Source organism: Danio rerio, chromosome 5, assembly GCF_052040795.2.
Source record: "Danio rerio strain M-AB ecotype USA chromosome 5, GRCz13ab, whole genome shotgun sequence".
In the NCBI taxonomy this organism is placed as follows: Eukaryota; Metazoa; Chordata; class Actinopteri; order Cypriniformes; family Danionidae; genus Danio; species Danio rerio.
Window position 1 is genome coordinate 61,929,885 of NC_141025.1, and position 17,591 is coordinate 61,947,475.

Consider the following 17,591-nt stretch of genomic DNA (forward strand, 5'->3'; position numbering starts at 1 on the left):
AATTTATATATAAAAAAAGCAACTGTTGCAGAAAATATCTAAAGGGCACATTTGTAGTTTAAAATAAAAATGACTGCACAGGAATCGGCTCTATTGGCACATCGTTAAGGCTTGATGTTGAACATTGATAATTTTTAATGAATCAGATCATGAACAGCAGTATGGTATAGAAGTAATTGGCAATGGTAGTTTTTAGCATGTGGTGCAATTATACCACATTTATAGCTATTATAGTTTGGCAATAAAACAAACTGCCACATTAGAAGAACTTTGGCACTTTTAATGTATATGCTTATTTAATCTTGATGAGTATTATTCCCCAAAGCATGTTTGGCGAAATGTAAAAAAGACCCTACTCTACTAAGCTTACTCTGAAACTGTAACATGATATTTTCCTTTTAAAAGTCAATGAAGTACTTTTCATTGCTCTTTAATGATCTTACCACACAGAATCTTTAATATACCCAAAATAGAGGATTCTACGTAACATTTATAGCAAGAAGTTTAACGCTTAAAATAAAAGAAAAAACTAATTATAGCTTACTTATTTAATCTTTGATAATATGCGCAATATTTGTTTTCATTAAAGTGATATAACAACATTTAAACTGAACCCCAAAGAGAAGCTCTGAGGTGCAAATAAATAACAGCAGTCAAGAGCAGATTGTGTTACAGTTCTTAAATATAAATAACTTGTGTGTCCAGTTTCATTGAGCAGAATCCGGGAGGAAAGACAGCTCGAACAATAAAAGCAGATTTTAAATGCTCTCTGCATTAACCGATGAGTGCCTTTAACCAGGCAAGATGATGACAAAAACCAGAACTAGCCTCTTTCACACCAGATTGTATTCTTTAAGCGTGAGCTGCAAGATTGTGTCTTTGACAGCAGCAAACACAAATCGAATGTTTTCCGTGTCAGTGGCACATGTGAAATGAGAATAAATGATTTTCTCTGAGTCTGGATTCAGGTCGACAAACATCTTCAGGATGAACTCCCGTGCAGTTTGAGCATCTCTCTGAGGTCCTTAAAGAGGAAAATACATTTTGGTTAACTGCGGTCAAACCTAAAACTGAAATGTAATTCTCATAACCAGACCAGATAGAATCTGCTGATCATTTTAGCTCTTTCTGCACATTATTTTGAAAAAACAAATGCAGAATGATTAAGAGTTGGTGCTCAAAACCTAAATAACTTTTTACAATCAAATACAGTTGAAGTCAGAATTATTAGCCTCCCTTTTATTTTATTTTTAAAATATTTGCCAAATGATTTTTAACAGAGCAAGGACATTTTCACAATATGTCTGATACTAGTTTTTCTTCAGGAGAAAGTCTTGATTGTTTTATTTAGCTAGAATAAAAGCAGTTTTTAATTTTTTAATAAACATATAAGGTCATAAATGTTTAGCCCCTTAAGGCTTTTTTTTTTCTTTGATTATCTGCAGGACAAACCATTGACATACAAAATTTAATTACCCTAATCTGCCTAGTTAACGCATGCAGATTCCTTGTGGGCCTATAACCCCTTATTCCAAAACATAAACAGGGTTTCTGCAGATTTCATCAAGCTAAATTTAAGACATTTTAAGATTATTATGAACAAAATTTTAAACTTACATAGAGCTAAATTATAAGGATTTTTTTAATATGCCTGTCAGAAAAGATTTTCAGTTGCCCTACCAAAATATTTTTTGAAATTTAATACATTTAATAACACAGTAATAATAATTTTGTTTGAATATTGATTCATTCATTTTATTTTCTTGTTACTTTTATTGTAATATGAGGTTGCCACAGCTGAATGAACTGCCAAATTATCCAGCATATGTTTTACTTAGCGAATGCCCTTCCAGCCGCAACCCATCACTGGGAAACATTCACACACAAACTCATACACTACGATCAATTTAGCTTACCCAATTCACCTATAGCACATGTCTTTGGACTTGTGGGGGAAACTGGAGCAAACCCACGCTAACATGGGGAGAACATGCAAACTCCACACTGAAATGCCAATTGACCCAGCCGAGGCTTGAACCAGTGACCTTCTTGCTGTGAGGCGATTGTGCCATCCACTGCGCCACTGTGATGCCTTTGTTTGAATATTTTAAAATAAATTTTCAAATATATCCATTCACAAACCCTATAACCCTTACCAAGAATAGAACAAAACAAAGCTGCCTATTACTTCAGTCCACAATAATAATAGTTTAATAATAACATATATAGGTCAGCATTCTCAGCAGTATATAAATTATATTTTTAAATAAAATGTGGTTGATTGTATAGGTGTTAATGGTCAGATTGGGTAGCCGTACATGATCAAAGAAAAATTAATACCTGTTGAAAAAGATTTAGGACCTACAACACAAAATTTCAGTGAATGTAAAATTTTTTAAGGGCCTTAAATTTAGTTTTTGAGATTTTCAACATTTTAAGACTTTTTAAGACCCCGTGGATACCCTGATGAATATATTAGTGTATATTTATAAGACAGTTTTGAGCTAAAAACATAAAATAGTTTAAGCATGTTGTCTGTTCAATAACAACAAAAACGTTTGAAATTGATACCATTATTGACCTCATTCTTGAATGCGGAAGTGTGCTCATTTTTGTGATTGTTTTAGAACTTCCGATTCAGTCGCCTATGGGAGAAATGACTAGGGACAATAAACAGCGGACAGCGGTCAAACTACTTGCTCTACAAACAAGCTTTTGCATGACTATACAGACCAAGTAGAATAATATAATAAGAAAATATAAGTTTGCAACATTAAGTAGCATAACAAGCTGTTTTTAATGTCTAAAAATGATTATTTTAGAATTTTAAAAAGTGAAATCATCAAATACTAGTCTAAACAGCAAATTATAGTTGGGTATTTTGTTGATCTGGGTAAACAGGATTCATTTTGAGGATGGGATTTTAAAGCATTTCTCTTATATATATATTACCAATGGGAAAATGGCTTAAGTCATGCAAGTCAGGAGTACTAATAAAATGTAACACTGTAAATCAATTCATTTGCTAAGCATTAGCAAATCAGTCTAATAGCTGTAATCAGTGTATCACAATTTTCATAGTTTTTAATTTGTCCTAAAATCTGATGGAACTCTGTGTTTTTAAACTTACCATCATATTCGGGAAAGTAATCTACAAGATGTGAAAACATTATTTTCTCTTCCAAAAGGTCTTTCTTGTTCAGAAAAAGAATAACAGATGAATTCTGAAACCAGGGGTATGTTATTATCGTCCTAAACAATGCTTTGCTTTCCTCCATTCGATTCTGTAGGGGAAAATAACATAACAAGCCCATTTCAGTGGTTATTTTTATACAGCTTTAGTCCAGAAATCAACACTAACTGAATGTTCGCTGCTTTTGACAATTTCAGAGAAAAAAATAAAGTGCTTTCTTTCAAACATTGCTAAAATGAGCACAGATTCTCATTTAAGGTTCAGAATGAAAACATATTTTGTTCTCAATTGGTCATGTGATCACATGAACACCGAGGCAGCATTGCACACCACAAACCAAATGCATTTTTTTTTTAAGTATAATTTTTCTGGTGTTACAAATGCATGTTGCTTAACGCACAGTGTATTTTAAGAGTAATATTTAGTATTGGTTTGGAAAGTAAAAAAAATAAATAAATAATTGTTATGTGCTCCCTCTACTACTTCGTATTTGAGTAGTAAGCAAGCAATTAATAAGAAATAATTTTAACAATTCAAAAGGTATTTTACACTTTACAATATTTCTTTTTTCAATTACTATACACTAGCCCTTGGGACTCTTTTGTTTAAAACTATTGTCCATGTAACTACAAAAAACACCAGCAAATAAAGAAACGATCTTCATGAATTTAACAGCACACGTGTTGCAAATGGTCACACCACAAACAACTGAAGAAACGCACTGCAAATTGGTCAAAACAATTGCAAATATCCACGCATCACAACGGAAATGTTTCAAGGGGACGCAAAAACATGACGGACCCTGCTGAGATATGGATGTGTTATTATATCGTGACTGTTGCTCAGTGAAGTGACTGGTGGTCTTTGAAAGGTGAATTGTTTTTCGTTTATTTTAACATCCCGAGATGTTTTTGGGTCCCCTTGAAACATTTCCATTGTGATACGAGAATATTTGCAATTGTTTTGACCAATTTGCAGTGCATTTCTTCAGTTGTTTGTAGTGTGACCATTTGCAACACATGTGCTGTTAAATTGATGAAGATTGTTTCTTTATTTGCTGGTGTTTTTTGTAATTACATGTGCTTTCTTAAATTGCAGCGTTAAGCTTTCTCGGCCACCATACAAATGAAATAAACAATGTTTTATAGTTTAGTGTTCTGAGAACTCAAAAAAGTATTTAGGTACAGCAATTAAATAGATGAAATGTTAAATAACACTAAATAGTTTTCACTGTAAAAATAGTTCAATCAAAAGAATTGTTATTAATGTTACAAAATGGTACAATTTCCTATGCCTGAATGCTTTTAAAATGCTCATACAATCACAGGCCTCAAAAAACACATGTAGATGATAAGCTTTCACTCTATTATGGTTAAACTCATATGTTTTGAACTGTGGCTCCTAATCAACTCTAGTTCAGACTCAACATTGCACATCATGAAATTTGACTATTGCGATGCAAATATAGAGACATTTACGCTTAAAATTATAATTAATTAATATTCTTTGGCTGCACTCTGATGCTTAAACAATCCTTTATAGTGTCATCAAATGATTCTTGTTCTAAAATAATTAAATAATGATAGGTATTGTTAGATTGAAATACATTTAATTGGGTGTCTGCAAAATTATGGTAAAATGTATGACATTCATATTGTTTTCTCGGAAAAAGGCACATTCTAATATTTTAAAGAAAAAATAAATCCGTGTAGCACTTATTCTTATGATGATTGAAAATACATATTCATTTGACTCTTGTATAGCCATAATACACGCATACAGTATATGATAAAGTAATAAAGATGCTTGTCACTGACCCATTTCTTTGTTGTTTTGTAACCACATGCCTGTGCATCAAGCCAATACACAAATACAGTATTGCTAAAGTTTCAAGTTGCGAGTAAGATCTTTAGCTCCATCTGTTGGTAGGTGCTTGATTTACCTCATTGTCAGACTCGACGAGAACTTGGTCATATTCACTGAGTGCTACCAGGAACATGATGGAGGTGACGTTTTCAAAACAGTGGATCCACTTTCGCCTTTCTGATCGCTGACCCCCAACATCCACCATCCTGTTGGAGGATCCAGAATTTATTAGGTAAAAAGACGTTTGAGCACTGACCTGAACTGGACAAACTGAGCTGTACCTAACCAAAACATTAAATATATAGAGAAGATTCACCTGAATATGACGCTTTGTAGGTCAAAGGGGTATTCGATGATGCCTGTTGTGGGCACTCTCACCCTGAGCACATCTTGCTGGGTGGGAATGTAGGAAGGGTTGGCAATGCGATCCAATGAATTTAGATAACTGTGGACAAAAAGGCATCATAGGGAAATGTTATGCATTTCTGTGTCAGTATTTTGTTTTATCACACCTCTCTTACAGGTAGAATTACATTTACATAGTTTAAAAGGGCTAATAATTCTGACCATTAAAATGTTTTTTTTTTTTATGTATTACTGCTGTTATTCTAGCTGAAATAAAACAAATAAGACACACAGTAAAAATGTCCTTGCTCTGTTAAACATCATTTGGGAAATATTTAAAAAAAAAAAAAAAATATATATATATATATATATATATATATAGGCAATATCTACTAGATAAATGGAGCTTTTTTTGTCACATTATTATTTTATCTTTCTGTCTTTACATTGTGGTCTTGCATTGTGGTAATTGTTAGCTTATTTATTTTAGTCTTTTAAATAATGCAAATAATAAAAAAAACTTCCATGTATTTAATATATTGTTTTAGTACAGTTATAAAATGTTAATATTTAGTGCAATTTTCTCAATAGAAAATTTGTTATTCATAATGTACAAAAACTTGAGTAAACAAAAACTTCCATTGTTATGGAGATTCTTTTGCAGGTGTAACATTTATTGATGACAATTAATAGACTTTTTAATTTTTTGACTACATTTTTTAATGTAATTTCTTAACTTTAAAGACTGATTGTCTGGATATCATTCCAATGATTTTTGCAACAGTTTATAACCGGAGCATAAAAGGAAAAGATAATAAAAGAAAAAGGAAAAGAAAGATAATAATGTTCTGTTTTAAAACAATTTTAGTCACCAAGCTTATGTAGATGTTGTTGATTTATGAATGGGTTATATGCATGGAAGTGATGTTTAGCCACTGAAATCTTCCGGCAAAAGGTGTGACTATTTAAAAATGTATAAGGACAGCATCGATAATGTAGATTTTTATTTAGTTTAAAAACAAAACAGAAGTAAATAGCGCTATTCCACCTAGATTTTCACATTGGTTCATTTTTGAACAATGACAACCTGTGACGCGGTCCCTATATTGTTCACTATGCTACTTTGAATATTCGATCTGAAATAGCATCTAAGTATGGTTTAGCAACAAGTGTAATTCCTGCACCCTGCTGGCCAAACAGTAAACATAGTAAGTTTAGGACATGCATGAAATATTGCACATTATGCTAAACAACCAAAAACTTGCTAGATATTATACAGTTTTTTGTTCAGAATTGTAGCATTATAAAGTACTATAAAGTTTACTATGACACGAATGACATGATCTTGTAGTGGGTTGTTTACTGTCATATTTATTGTGCACGTTTGTGGTTTCAGGAGGCTTGGCTTTGGATGTCAGGGGAAGGATTGTGTTTCAAAGATATAATGCTAACGGATAGCATTTAGGCAGATCACCTGCTGCATCTTTAAGGTCAAAATCACATTTTAATTTTAGTGTTGATAGTTTTTGCAGGGTATATCCACCCATTAGACACATTAGACCTTTGTTCAGTCAAACCTTTTAAAAAACTTTCCTTTTCTTTTATTGTCATATTATTTTAATACATTTACCGTAAACAGCCAAATTGACAAAGTACACCAATCCCAGTAAAATAAGGCTAAGTGCAATTACTTTTTGCACAGGTTAACCAATCAGGGCCAGGTAAGGGAGCCCTGTCATTAGTTTGCTGTCTAGTGAGAAGTCAGCAAATTATTTTTTGTGTGATAAAAGACCAAAACGTAACTATATTCAGGTGACTACAATCCCAAAGTGGCTTAAATGCAAGTTTTATATCAGCAAAGAGCAGATATGTATAAAGTACTAAAAACCCAGACTTAAGTAAAAGTACAAGTACTCTATCAAAATAGTGACTCGAGTAGAAATTGGAAGTGCTCTTTAAGCACCATACTTAAGTGGAAGTACTAAAGTATTCAACATTTTTTGTACTTAAGTATTGCAAGTAGTTTATTTCAAAATTTACTACTCAAATAATGAAAGTAAAAATACATGTATTGTGTAATGTAGTTATTAAAGATAGCATTCAAAAGACATATTGTTTTTTTATTTCTTTTTTCATTTTAAATATCTTTTTTTGGGGCACGTGATTAAGCAGAACGAAAAGAAACATGGCTTACGACACTGTTTTTCTCTCGCGCTTGAACCACAGATCCTGTAGATTATAACAGCTTTAACACACACCTTTTCGAAGTTGTGTGTTACAAAAACACTCAGTAATGCTATTAAACCCATTTTTGGATCACGATTTTCCAGTTGTAAATGCTGCAAACAGACGTTCTAAACATTATACTGGAAGACGCTTGTCGCAGCCAAGAAAAAGGTCTATAATTTATCCATTTATCATGCCATCCATTCGGTTCAATTTGATATCTCAGTGCATCTCAGAGCATTGACGATGCTTTCCATACATAATTAGATTTTTTTCTTCACAACACAATTTTTTTTATTAAAATCTATAAATATATCTATATTTATATATTATTTGTAATACATTTTGTATTACTCAGCATTAAGATATATGAACTGTACCCTTAATTTGACCTCCTCAAAGAATACACTCTTTCTGAATGTAACAAACCAAACTCCAGTACATGCACAGAAGACAGTATGAGCATTTATAACAAATAAACTAATGTAAATATTATCCCGCTTGCTTTTTGAGCGCTGACAGGCGAGGTCTAACACCCCGATGATTGGTCATTGTCTTCACCTGCTCAACAGAAATGGCTGCGATCGGCTTTAGAAATGAAAGCGCTGTTCACAGATGGCTGGAAAAACAGCCGTGGTTACAGTCTATATGTGCATAATACGCGGTTATCACAGGTAATCCGTAACAGACAAAACTCCCACCACAGGCACGCTCGTGTCAGGATCCAGCGAAGAGGAGAGGAAAAGTTTCAGAATTGATTTACCACAAAGCAGTTGAATTGTGCACAATTATTTACCTTTTAAGTAGTAAGAGCATTATTTACTCGCCCTCGCCTCCGTCGCCATTGTATTCTACTGCAACATCATTTATAGGAGATAAATGACATCAGTACGTAATAACCGGTTATAATCTATTACTGAACCGATATAAATAATTTTGACACCCCTAGTAGCAAGTAACCATGGAGAACATAAAAAATCTATCAGAGTAAAAGTATTAAACACATCGAAAATATGTACTTCAGAAAAAGTGAAAGTAGGAGAAAAAGCAATACTCCAGTAGAGTACAGAATAAAGCCCTTTTAGTGCTTAAGTACAGTAGTAAAGTAGTTCGTTATTATACATCTCTGGCAAAGAGTGGAAAAAGACAAAGCTCTGTGAAATGGATTACTTATGGTACAGTAACTTGAAAATGAAAGAACGTTCAAATGACGTCAGTATATCTTAAACTTTAAAACTATTCAGACTGTTCTGTCATACTGATCAGTTTTGACTGTGCTCTGTGATGTGTTTTTCAGTTAAAACAATATAAAAGGTGAACAGATTATGATTGCTTTTGCTTTTTATCTTACTGGTGTAAAGTGTGTTAACAAATTAAACATTTTCGTTGCTGGTTATGGTGTGCACATGTTTACTCAAAATGTCAACTAATTGTCATTAATTACTTTGCTTAATTCAGGCGACACAGTGGCGCAGTAGGTAGTGCTGTAACCTCACAGCAAGAAGGTCGCTGGTTTGATCCTCGGCTTAATTGGCGTTTCTGTGTGGCGTTTGCATGTTTCCAGAGTCCCATAGTTAAGATGTACTCACTATTTTGTGGAATCTGAGAGCTGGTATTCTCGTCTCCGGTCATAGCACTCCTGAATTCCTGGGTCATTCCATAAACTCTTAATCGCATCTACATAGGGGTTGACGAACAAGAAGACTTTCTCTACATCCACTTCTCTGACAATGTTTGCATTGGCCTGTGAGCAGAAAAACAGAAAACAATGCAGTGCATTTAAAACACTATTACGAATTAATGCTTCAGCCAATGGGTCACAACCAACAACAAGCATTGAATCTCATTGTAGCCTACTTAGACATAACCTGGATACAACTTATTTGACCCATTTAACTCTGAGAATTTCTGAAGTTTAATCTTAATACATCTGACCCAATAAGATGGAACTTGATTGAGGCTGTGTTCCATAATATTTCAATGACACACAATGGAAAATGGGTTTGCCTTTGGGGGTATCTACAAATGGGAAAAAACTGAGACGGCACATTTCTGCAAGGCAGTAAAATGGTATAATTAATTTCATAAGTTGGGGTGGGGTTAATTGTGTTAAGCCTGGGCTAGATGATTAGTCAAAATAATTGTATCTCTCTCTGGGTATTTGACTTCATGTTTGACCTACTTCTTGCCAAACTTATTTGAATGACAGCTAATATTTGGAGCTTCTGTGCTTTCTTTTGATACGTTTAATAAATTTGGAGTAGTAAAACTGCTTTGATGCAATTTGCTGTAACTCTCATACTGCCACTTAAAGTTGAGTAGGAGCCCAATATGCATAGAATATAGGGTTGCACAATATATCGTTTCAGTATCGATATTACGATGTGCGAATATGCAGTAGTCACATTACAGGATCTGCATTGTTGAGTTGTGATTACAATGACCACATTTCAGATCATGATTTGTGGAGTCATTACAAATTTGAACCCAAAAAGAGAGAAAGTTTTTTATTTGGATGTGTTTTATGGAACTGTAACTAAAATATCTAGCAAATAAAAATCAAGAAATTTTAGATTTAAAGAGTTAAAAAGAGTTCAGATTTAGAGTTTTGACAAAGATTAAATTGTATTTAATTATTTATACAATGAAGACAATACAATGCCATTTGATTAATTTTGAATTTATGTTCTTAGACTCCAAAGAAAACCTTAAAGCACAAAACAATAAAAAAATATATCTTTGTTCAATTGTTTTCATCTATGCTTGCAAAGTACTTAATATGTTTTATGCAGATGCATGGATTCTTTACATGTAAAGTTAATTAGGTCATCTTTTGTGAAATTATATTCATATTGCAATGTATATCAGAGAATAACAAAATATCACGATGTCCACTTTTTCCAATATCATGCAGCTCTAATAGGATGTGCAAAAAGACACACCTCTGTATCATTCACACGACTGTAGCCTATTAAAATAATTTCATGAATGCTCTTTTAAAGTTCCGAGTGGACCTCTGACTACATCAAAGTAAACAAACAAATCCACAGAAACTTGACAAGAGTGAGAGTACATAGAGCAAATTACTGCACCTTATTGTGTTCATATTTATAGAGAATCTGGAGAGTGTCCATTGCTCGTATCATGGACTGTGAAGACGTGAAGATGTTTTGGTAGACCAGCTTGGTAAAGCCTTTTCTGTCTTCTTCTGAATAGCCTGAGCCATGGATGATTCTCATCTGTTTAATAAAGGTGCTTTTCCCACTCTCCCCAGTTCCTAAAAGCAAACACACAGAAAGTAAAGTTTTAGCAATAGGAAATTCAATATTTAAAAAAAGCTACATTGAGCAGATTTCTAGCTTGTTGCCTGACTGCCAAAAATATTCTCAAAACCAGACACTTTAAAACTGTAGCTGCTTACTTTTTTCCTGCTCAAAAATCGACTTTACACCTACTAAGGCCAGCGACTAATGACCAATTTACAGCACTGGAAACATTATTTTTTTCTGAATTTATTATCTGTATTTGCCATAAACGTATGTATTTTAATTAAAATGAGAGACACCAGGTGCCCCAGTTTCCCCCACAGTCCAAACACATGCACTATAGGTGAACTGAATAAGCTTAATTTATTGTAGTGTATGTGTGTGTGTGTGTGTGTGTGAATGAGTTTGTATAGATGTTTCCCAGTACTGGTTTGCAGCTGAAAAAGCATCTGCTGTGTAAAACAAATGCTGGATAAGTTAGCAGTTTATTCCACTGTGGCAACTCTTGATGAATAAAGTGATTAAGCAGAAGGTAAATGAATGAATGAATGAATGAATGAATGAAGTAAAATGCATTTATTAATCAAAGTTCAACATTTAATATTGCATTATTAACATCCAAATGATTGCTGATTAACATTGGTTAATCCACCTTGAGTTAACTTGAACTAACATGAATAAAAACTGTATCAAATGTATTATTCATTGTTTGTTCTTGTTAGTAAATGCATTAACTAGCTTTAAACTTATTCTAAAGGGTTACTGATATTTCTGTTTCCAAACCATCAACATTTGGCAATCCAAACAATTTTTAAGTTGTCTCTTATTATTATTATTCAGCTGTATATTGATCAAAAATGTTTTGAAACACGGATAGCTACTGTTAAACTGAATTTGTAGCAGTTAAGTCAAAATATGAATTCATTACGTTAAATATAAAAGTTCTAAGATCCTTAAGATAATAATTCGCCTCGTTTTTAGTATAGAATAACGTTACTCCATAGCCTCTTACCCATAAGATATTTACCCCCCCAAAAATCTTATCAAAACATAATAATAAAAAATAAATTATTTATTAATCGATTCGTTTGGATAAAAGAATCGGTTTAAGTGAACATTCCTGAATTTGGTATCACACCTACAGCCACGCTACTACGAGACATCCACAACCAACCGTGTCTGCAACAGTTGTTCCACCTGTCGAACATATAACGTTACTGTATGAATCAAAATAAAGACAACTTGCTGATCTAACGTTATAACGTTACTTGTTTGCAGTGAACAACAGTGCAGACTCAATCGGTGGCCTCAGACAACGTACGTAATGTATTTTAATGAATAAACGATATATTATGTTTAGATGCCTGCGTAAATTCGTAAATTCTATTTGCATGTCTTAAGACGCGAAGAAAAGTTTAGTCAGAGTCACGCGAAATCCCCTCGTACCCAGCAGCAACAGCTTGAGCTCGCGTCGGGCGTCTTTCTTGTCTCTCCGGAGCTGTCGGTCGATCTCATCGTTGATCCGCCGCGCTTCTTTCGCCTCCTCGCTGAGACAGCACGCCATGATGGAGTCCAGCGTCATGATTCTCCCTGTCACTTCACAATTAAGATGTTTTCAGAAATGCCATTGAAAGCACATCAGTCCCAACTCAATCCAAATCGACCAGATTGCCAGAGAGAGAGAAGGAGTTCATCTGCTGCGCTCTGAAAAGCAATTCATAAAGCCTCATTGAGATACACTAACGTTAATGTTTCTGCAAGTCTTGGAACACGACAATGATATAATACACCATTCAGGTGTAACTGTTAGCGGTTAACAGTTACTTAAATCCTTATGCGGCTGGTATGTGTTTTATATCACTCATAAAAGCAACAGATCGTTTGGACTTCATAGCTCCATTGCAGACCGGTTGATTAAAATAAATACTTGAGAATCGCCCTTAAAACAGTTTTATTTCTTTAGACAGCGTTAAACTCTGCAGTCCATGAACTTGCGGCTGGGTAGCCTATATTTGCATGAACGGTGTTCCTCCCGTGTTAACGGCTCCGCTCCGGGCGTGGTATCGCTGAATATGGCTGACAATTCCTTGGAATTCCGGTTACAAACGTAGCGAAGCCTGCAACCGTATCATACAGCGAATCGGAGTCCACGCGTCTAAAGCGAATGTGTAAATTACTCCACCAAGGTCTGTACTCCGGTTATTTTAAATCCCAGCTTGATATATGGCTCGGTATGGTCTCAGCTCTTCTATTTGTAACAGGGATGTTCGAATCGCGAATGAATCACTCATGTAAACTGGCTCTTTTTAATCCTTCGGACGAATCGTCTATCCAGAGTTTGTGATTCTGTAATTTTGAATGTAAGACGGGAAAATGTGATTCCAAACAATTTAAGGTAATATTGAACAATACAAATAGCAACATTTAAATGCTATATTTGCTAGCCGAAGAAAGGGAGCTTTTTCAGATGTTTGTAATTGACTCAGTGAAATTGATTCTTCGAACCAACCGACACGCTAAAATGATTCCAATTTCCCTAGTAATGTTAGACTCATTACACTGGCATCAGCATCATTTAGACCTTGTGACGCGCAGACTTGAAGAGCAGCACACTCATTTTTATGTCCATCCATCCATCCATCCATCCATCCATCCTGCCCTGCCCTGCCCTGCCCTGCCTGCCATCCATCCATCCATCCATCCATCCATCTATCTACTGCGCAGATTAGCACATTAACATTACCTGTACGACGAATGAAATTTAGGATTTTAACTTTATTTGACTGGAGAGTTTCATAATCGACCTGTTTGATCAACATCAATGTTCTGATGACCCTGCCAGAGTCTATTTTGTGGAAACTACAGCAAACTACAGGGGTTTTTCTGTTGTCTCTTTTAATGAAATCTTTCAAAAGCTATATATATATATATATATATATATATATATATATATATATATATATATATATATATATATATATATATATATATATATAGTGGAAGTCAGAATTATTAGCCCCCTTTTGATTTTTTTCTTTCTTTTTTAAATTCCCAAATGATGTTTGACCGAGCAAGGACATTTTCACAGTATGTCTGATAATATTTTTTCTTCAAATACAAAAAAATCTTATTTGTTTTATTTTGGCTAGATTAAAAGCTGTTTTGAATTTTTTAAAAACTATTTTTGGGACATAATTATTAGCCCCTTTAAGCTATTTTTTTTTTCAATAGTCAACAGAACAAACCATCGTTATAGAATAACTTGCCTAATTACCCTAACCTGCCTAGTTCACCTTATTAACCTAGTTAAGCCTTTAAATGTCACTTTAAGCTGTATAGAAGTGTCTTGAGAAATATCAAGTAAAACAATCTTTACTGTCATCATGGCAAAGATAAAATAAAACTATTATGCTTAGAAATTTGCTGAATCAATCTTCCCTCCATTAAACAGAAATTGGGAAAAAAATAAATAAACAGGGGCGCTAATAATTCAGGGGGGCTAATAATTCACACACACGCACACACACACATACATTTGGTACTGTTCATGCATTGAAAATATAACTTTTTCCCCCAATTTCTGTTTAACATAGATAAGATTGTTTCAACACATTTATAAACATAATTTGAATAACTCTTTTTTTTTCTCTTTGCCATGACAGTAAATATTTTACTAGATATTTTTACAAAACACTTCTATACAGCTTAAAGTGACATTTAAAGGCTTAACTAGGTTAATTATTGGCAGGTTATAGGGTAATTAGGCGAGTTATTGTATAATGATGGTTTGTTCTATCGAAAAACAAATTAGCTTAAAGGGGCTAATAATTTTGTCCCAAAAATAGTTTTAAAACTATTTTTTTCTGCTTTTATTCTAGCCAAAATAAAACAAATAAGACTTTTCCCAGAAGAAATTTTTTTTTTTAGACATACTGTGAAAATGTCCTTGCTCTGAAAGGGGAAAAATTGAATATATATATTGAATATATATATATATATATATATATATATATATATATATATATATATATATATATATATATATATATATATATAATTTAAAGGAGGAATTTAAATTTTTATATATATAATTATTCCTTTTTATTATATATAATATTATTATTTATTATATATAATATTATTTATTATTATTATAATTATATTATAATTATTATAATATTATTTATTATTTATTATAATAATATTATATATAATATTATTTATTATATATAAATAATTTATTATATATAAATTATTATATATAATAATTTCCTTTATATAATTTAAAGGAGGAAAACATGGTACTTTATAAGAATCCGACTTTATTTGTATATTTAGTGTTTTCAATAGTTAATATTTCAATATAGTATATTTATTTTTTAAATAAGTGTTTAATGCCTATAGTCATTACTTTTGATTATTTTAACAAGCCAAATTAAAAATATTAATAAAAACAACTTTCTATCTTCTATCAGGGTTCCATATGATTTATTCATGTTTTACGAATACAAATCAAACTTTGTTTTACAAAGTGAATTGAAAAAAACAAAAACAAAAAAAACAAAAACTCAAAAATTGTGTTAATTCAGCTCATTTTAAATAAGTAATTTAAACAAGCAGCAAATGTTTTTTTTTTCTTTCTTTTTAAGGTTTGAGCATATATGCATGTCCTGGGAGATATAACACCTGTACATTCTCTAAAAAATAATTATAAAACAGATTAGCTGTTGTTACAGGGTACAGAAATCAGAGTAATATTCAATACCTTTTAGGACCTTTTTTAAGAATCTTTCCATACATTCTTAAGACTTTATCACCACGTTAAGTCTGAACTGGTAACATTGGCAACATTTTAAATATATTCACTAAATACTGGTTGTAAGAAACTAATCCTAAACTTAATTATTACACAATTCATATACTTTATAAAAATGTTAATCCAGAAGGTTTCGTCTATAGAACAGCAGAAATAATGGTGCTGCTTTGGTTATTGCAGTAAACAAAGCAGTGAATGAATTCAATGATTCTGTCGATTCCGTAAACTATACAGCATCCCACAATTTTAAACTTTACACTTTTAAAGCATACAACTATAATTATACAACTTTATGATAAAAAATTATGCAAAATTGAATACCTTGTAACAGTAGTATGCAAGACATTTTAAGTACCTTAAATTTATCTAAATTATCAACTTTTAATACTTTAAGACCTTAGATCAATATAGAGTTAAAAAGTACTGAGCTTATCATTGTTATTGACATAAATTATTGCAATTCAATATATTATAATTTATCAAGTATAGCACAATTGTTCTAACCCTCAAGACATACTTTAACTATGTATTCAGAATATTAATTCATTACAAAATGGACTACAACCAAAACAGAGACACCAAACAAAAATCACAAACACTAGAAAAAGTTTAGTAAAAGGTGGCACAGACTTTATTTTTATTTAACTTTTTAGATTTGCAGCACATTCTACAAAGACACCAGAGGGAACAGAAAGAAAAAGATACAGGAAAACATGGAAGAGACCTGCCACAAGTTTTTTTAAATTTACAGAGAAATTATTTCCCCTCAACTGTGAAGAGAAGGCATCTAGAAAGATCCATCTAAAATGGTAAAAATGCTTACAAACAGACGTACAAAAGAAGCGCCAGCAAGATTTAATGGATCCCAATGTCAATGGAGTACAAACGGTTCATTCATCTCCTGAAATTTTACTGATCTCGAAATCGGGTTGACAAAAATCAGCACAAAAAGGAAAGAAAAAAAAAAAGTCCCTCAGGAATGAATTTTTGCTCATTCTCGATAGCCCCATTTTTCAAATCAAAATAGATGTTCTTCCTTTAAATAAAAAAATAAAAAATAAAAAAACAGTATTTACACTTCACCCAAACGTCTAATCATGAAGTCAAGATGATAATGGGGCAATTCAAATTCATTGGCCAAATAAAAAAAAAAAAAAAGACATTCTGCATGTTGCAGACTTAGCATGCGGCTCTGGTAAGGCCAACAGTGGACATCACAGATGGGCTCCCTCTATATACCAAACAGTACAATCAATAAATGGAAAACATTTGCGTGCAGAAAGAAAATGTTAAAGAAAAAAAAGAGGATCCACTTGCTTTTAACAGAAAAAAAAAAACTTTTCTTTCAAATGTGTTGCTTCAAAAAAAAAATTGTTAGGAGAAAATGGCAGGGAGCACATCTACCCAAGAAGCAGAGGAATGTAGGCTCTGAAAACAAGTTGAAGTGAATGGGTATGGCAGTTTGGCTTCAGTCTCCATCCTCTAGAAGAAGCGTCCAGAGTACTGCTTCACGCTGAAAGAGGAAATGACACGCTTAAGACTAAAGATGAAACCTCACAGTTCTGGAAAAAGCTCAGCCAGCAGCCAAGTGATTCATAATCAGAATATTGCAGTCACTATAAACAATATAAAAGCAACTGTATATGTACTACTATAATAAAAAGTAAATACAGTATTCACAGCATAGCATTTGTACACTGCATCTGGTTTATAATACAGATAAATCAAGTTCATTTACTTAGAGATAATTTGAAACGTTTACAGTCAACATAATAAAAATATTAAACCATTTTGTTGTCCTTATTTATGAGTAAAACAGAATGTTGGCTTCTTTAGCTCAAATTCTGTAGAAATAAACCAACATTTTTACTCTGGTTTT

At 32.7% G+C, this 17,591-nt stretch overlaps 3 protein-coding genes across 6 annotated transcripts in view; 1 reads left to right on the forward strand and 2 right to left on the reverse strand.

Moving 5' to 3' along the window:
* The window catches only part of LOC147844409 (uncharacterized), a 681,160-nt gene that overhangs the window by 405,297 nt on the left and 258,272 nt on the right, over positions 1 to 17,591 (forward strand). The gene's annotated exons all lie outside the window — the stretch shown is intronic.
* gnaq (guanine nucleotide binding protein (G protein), q polypeptide) lies at positions 831 to 13,140 on the reverse strand. Its single transcript, NM_001144799.2, has 7 exons — positions 12,343 to 13,140; positions 10,723 to 10,907; positions 9,220 to 9,374; positions 5,376 to 5,504; positions 5,136 to 5,265; positions 3,131 to 3,284; positions 831 to 1,024 (listed from the first exon to the last, which is right to left on the reverse strand). Exons 1-7 carry the CDS (start codon positions 12,476 to 12,478, stop codon positions 834 to 836), a joined length of 1,080 nt encoding a protein of 359 aa, NP_001138271.1. The 5' UTR covers positions 12,479 to 13,140; the 3' UTR covers positions 831 to 833.
* hnrpkl (heterogeneous nuclear ribonucleoprotein K, like) overlaps positions 16,321 to 17,591 on the reverse strand; it is a 37,147-nt gene continuing 35,876 nt past the window's right edge. For both annotated transcript variants that reach the window (NM_212991.4, XM_087251605.1), the window contains one exon: positions 16,321 to 17,225. In NM_212991.4, the coding sequence (NP_998156.3) occupies positions 17,195 to 17,225 (31 nt within the window). In that variant the 3' untranslated portion in view covers positions 16,321 to 17,194. The remainder of the gene's footprint in view (positions 17,226 to 17,591) is intronic.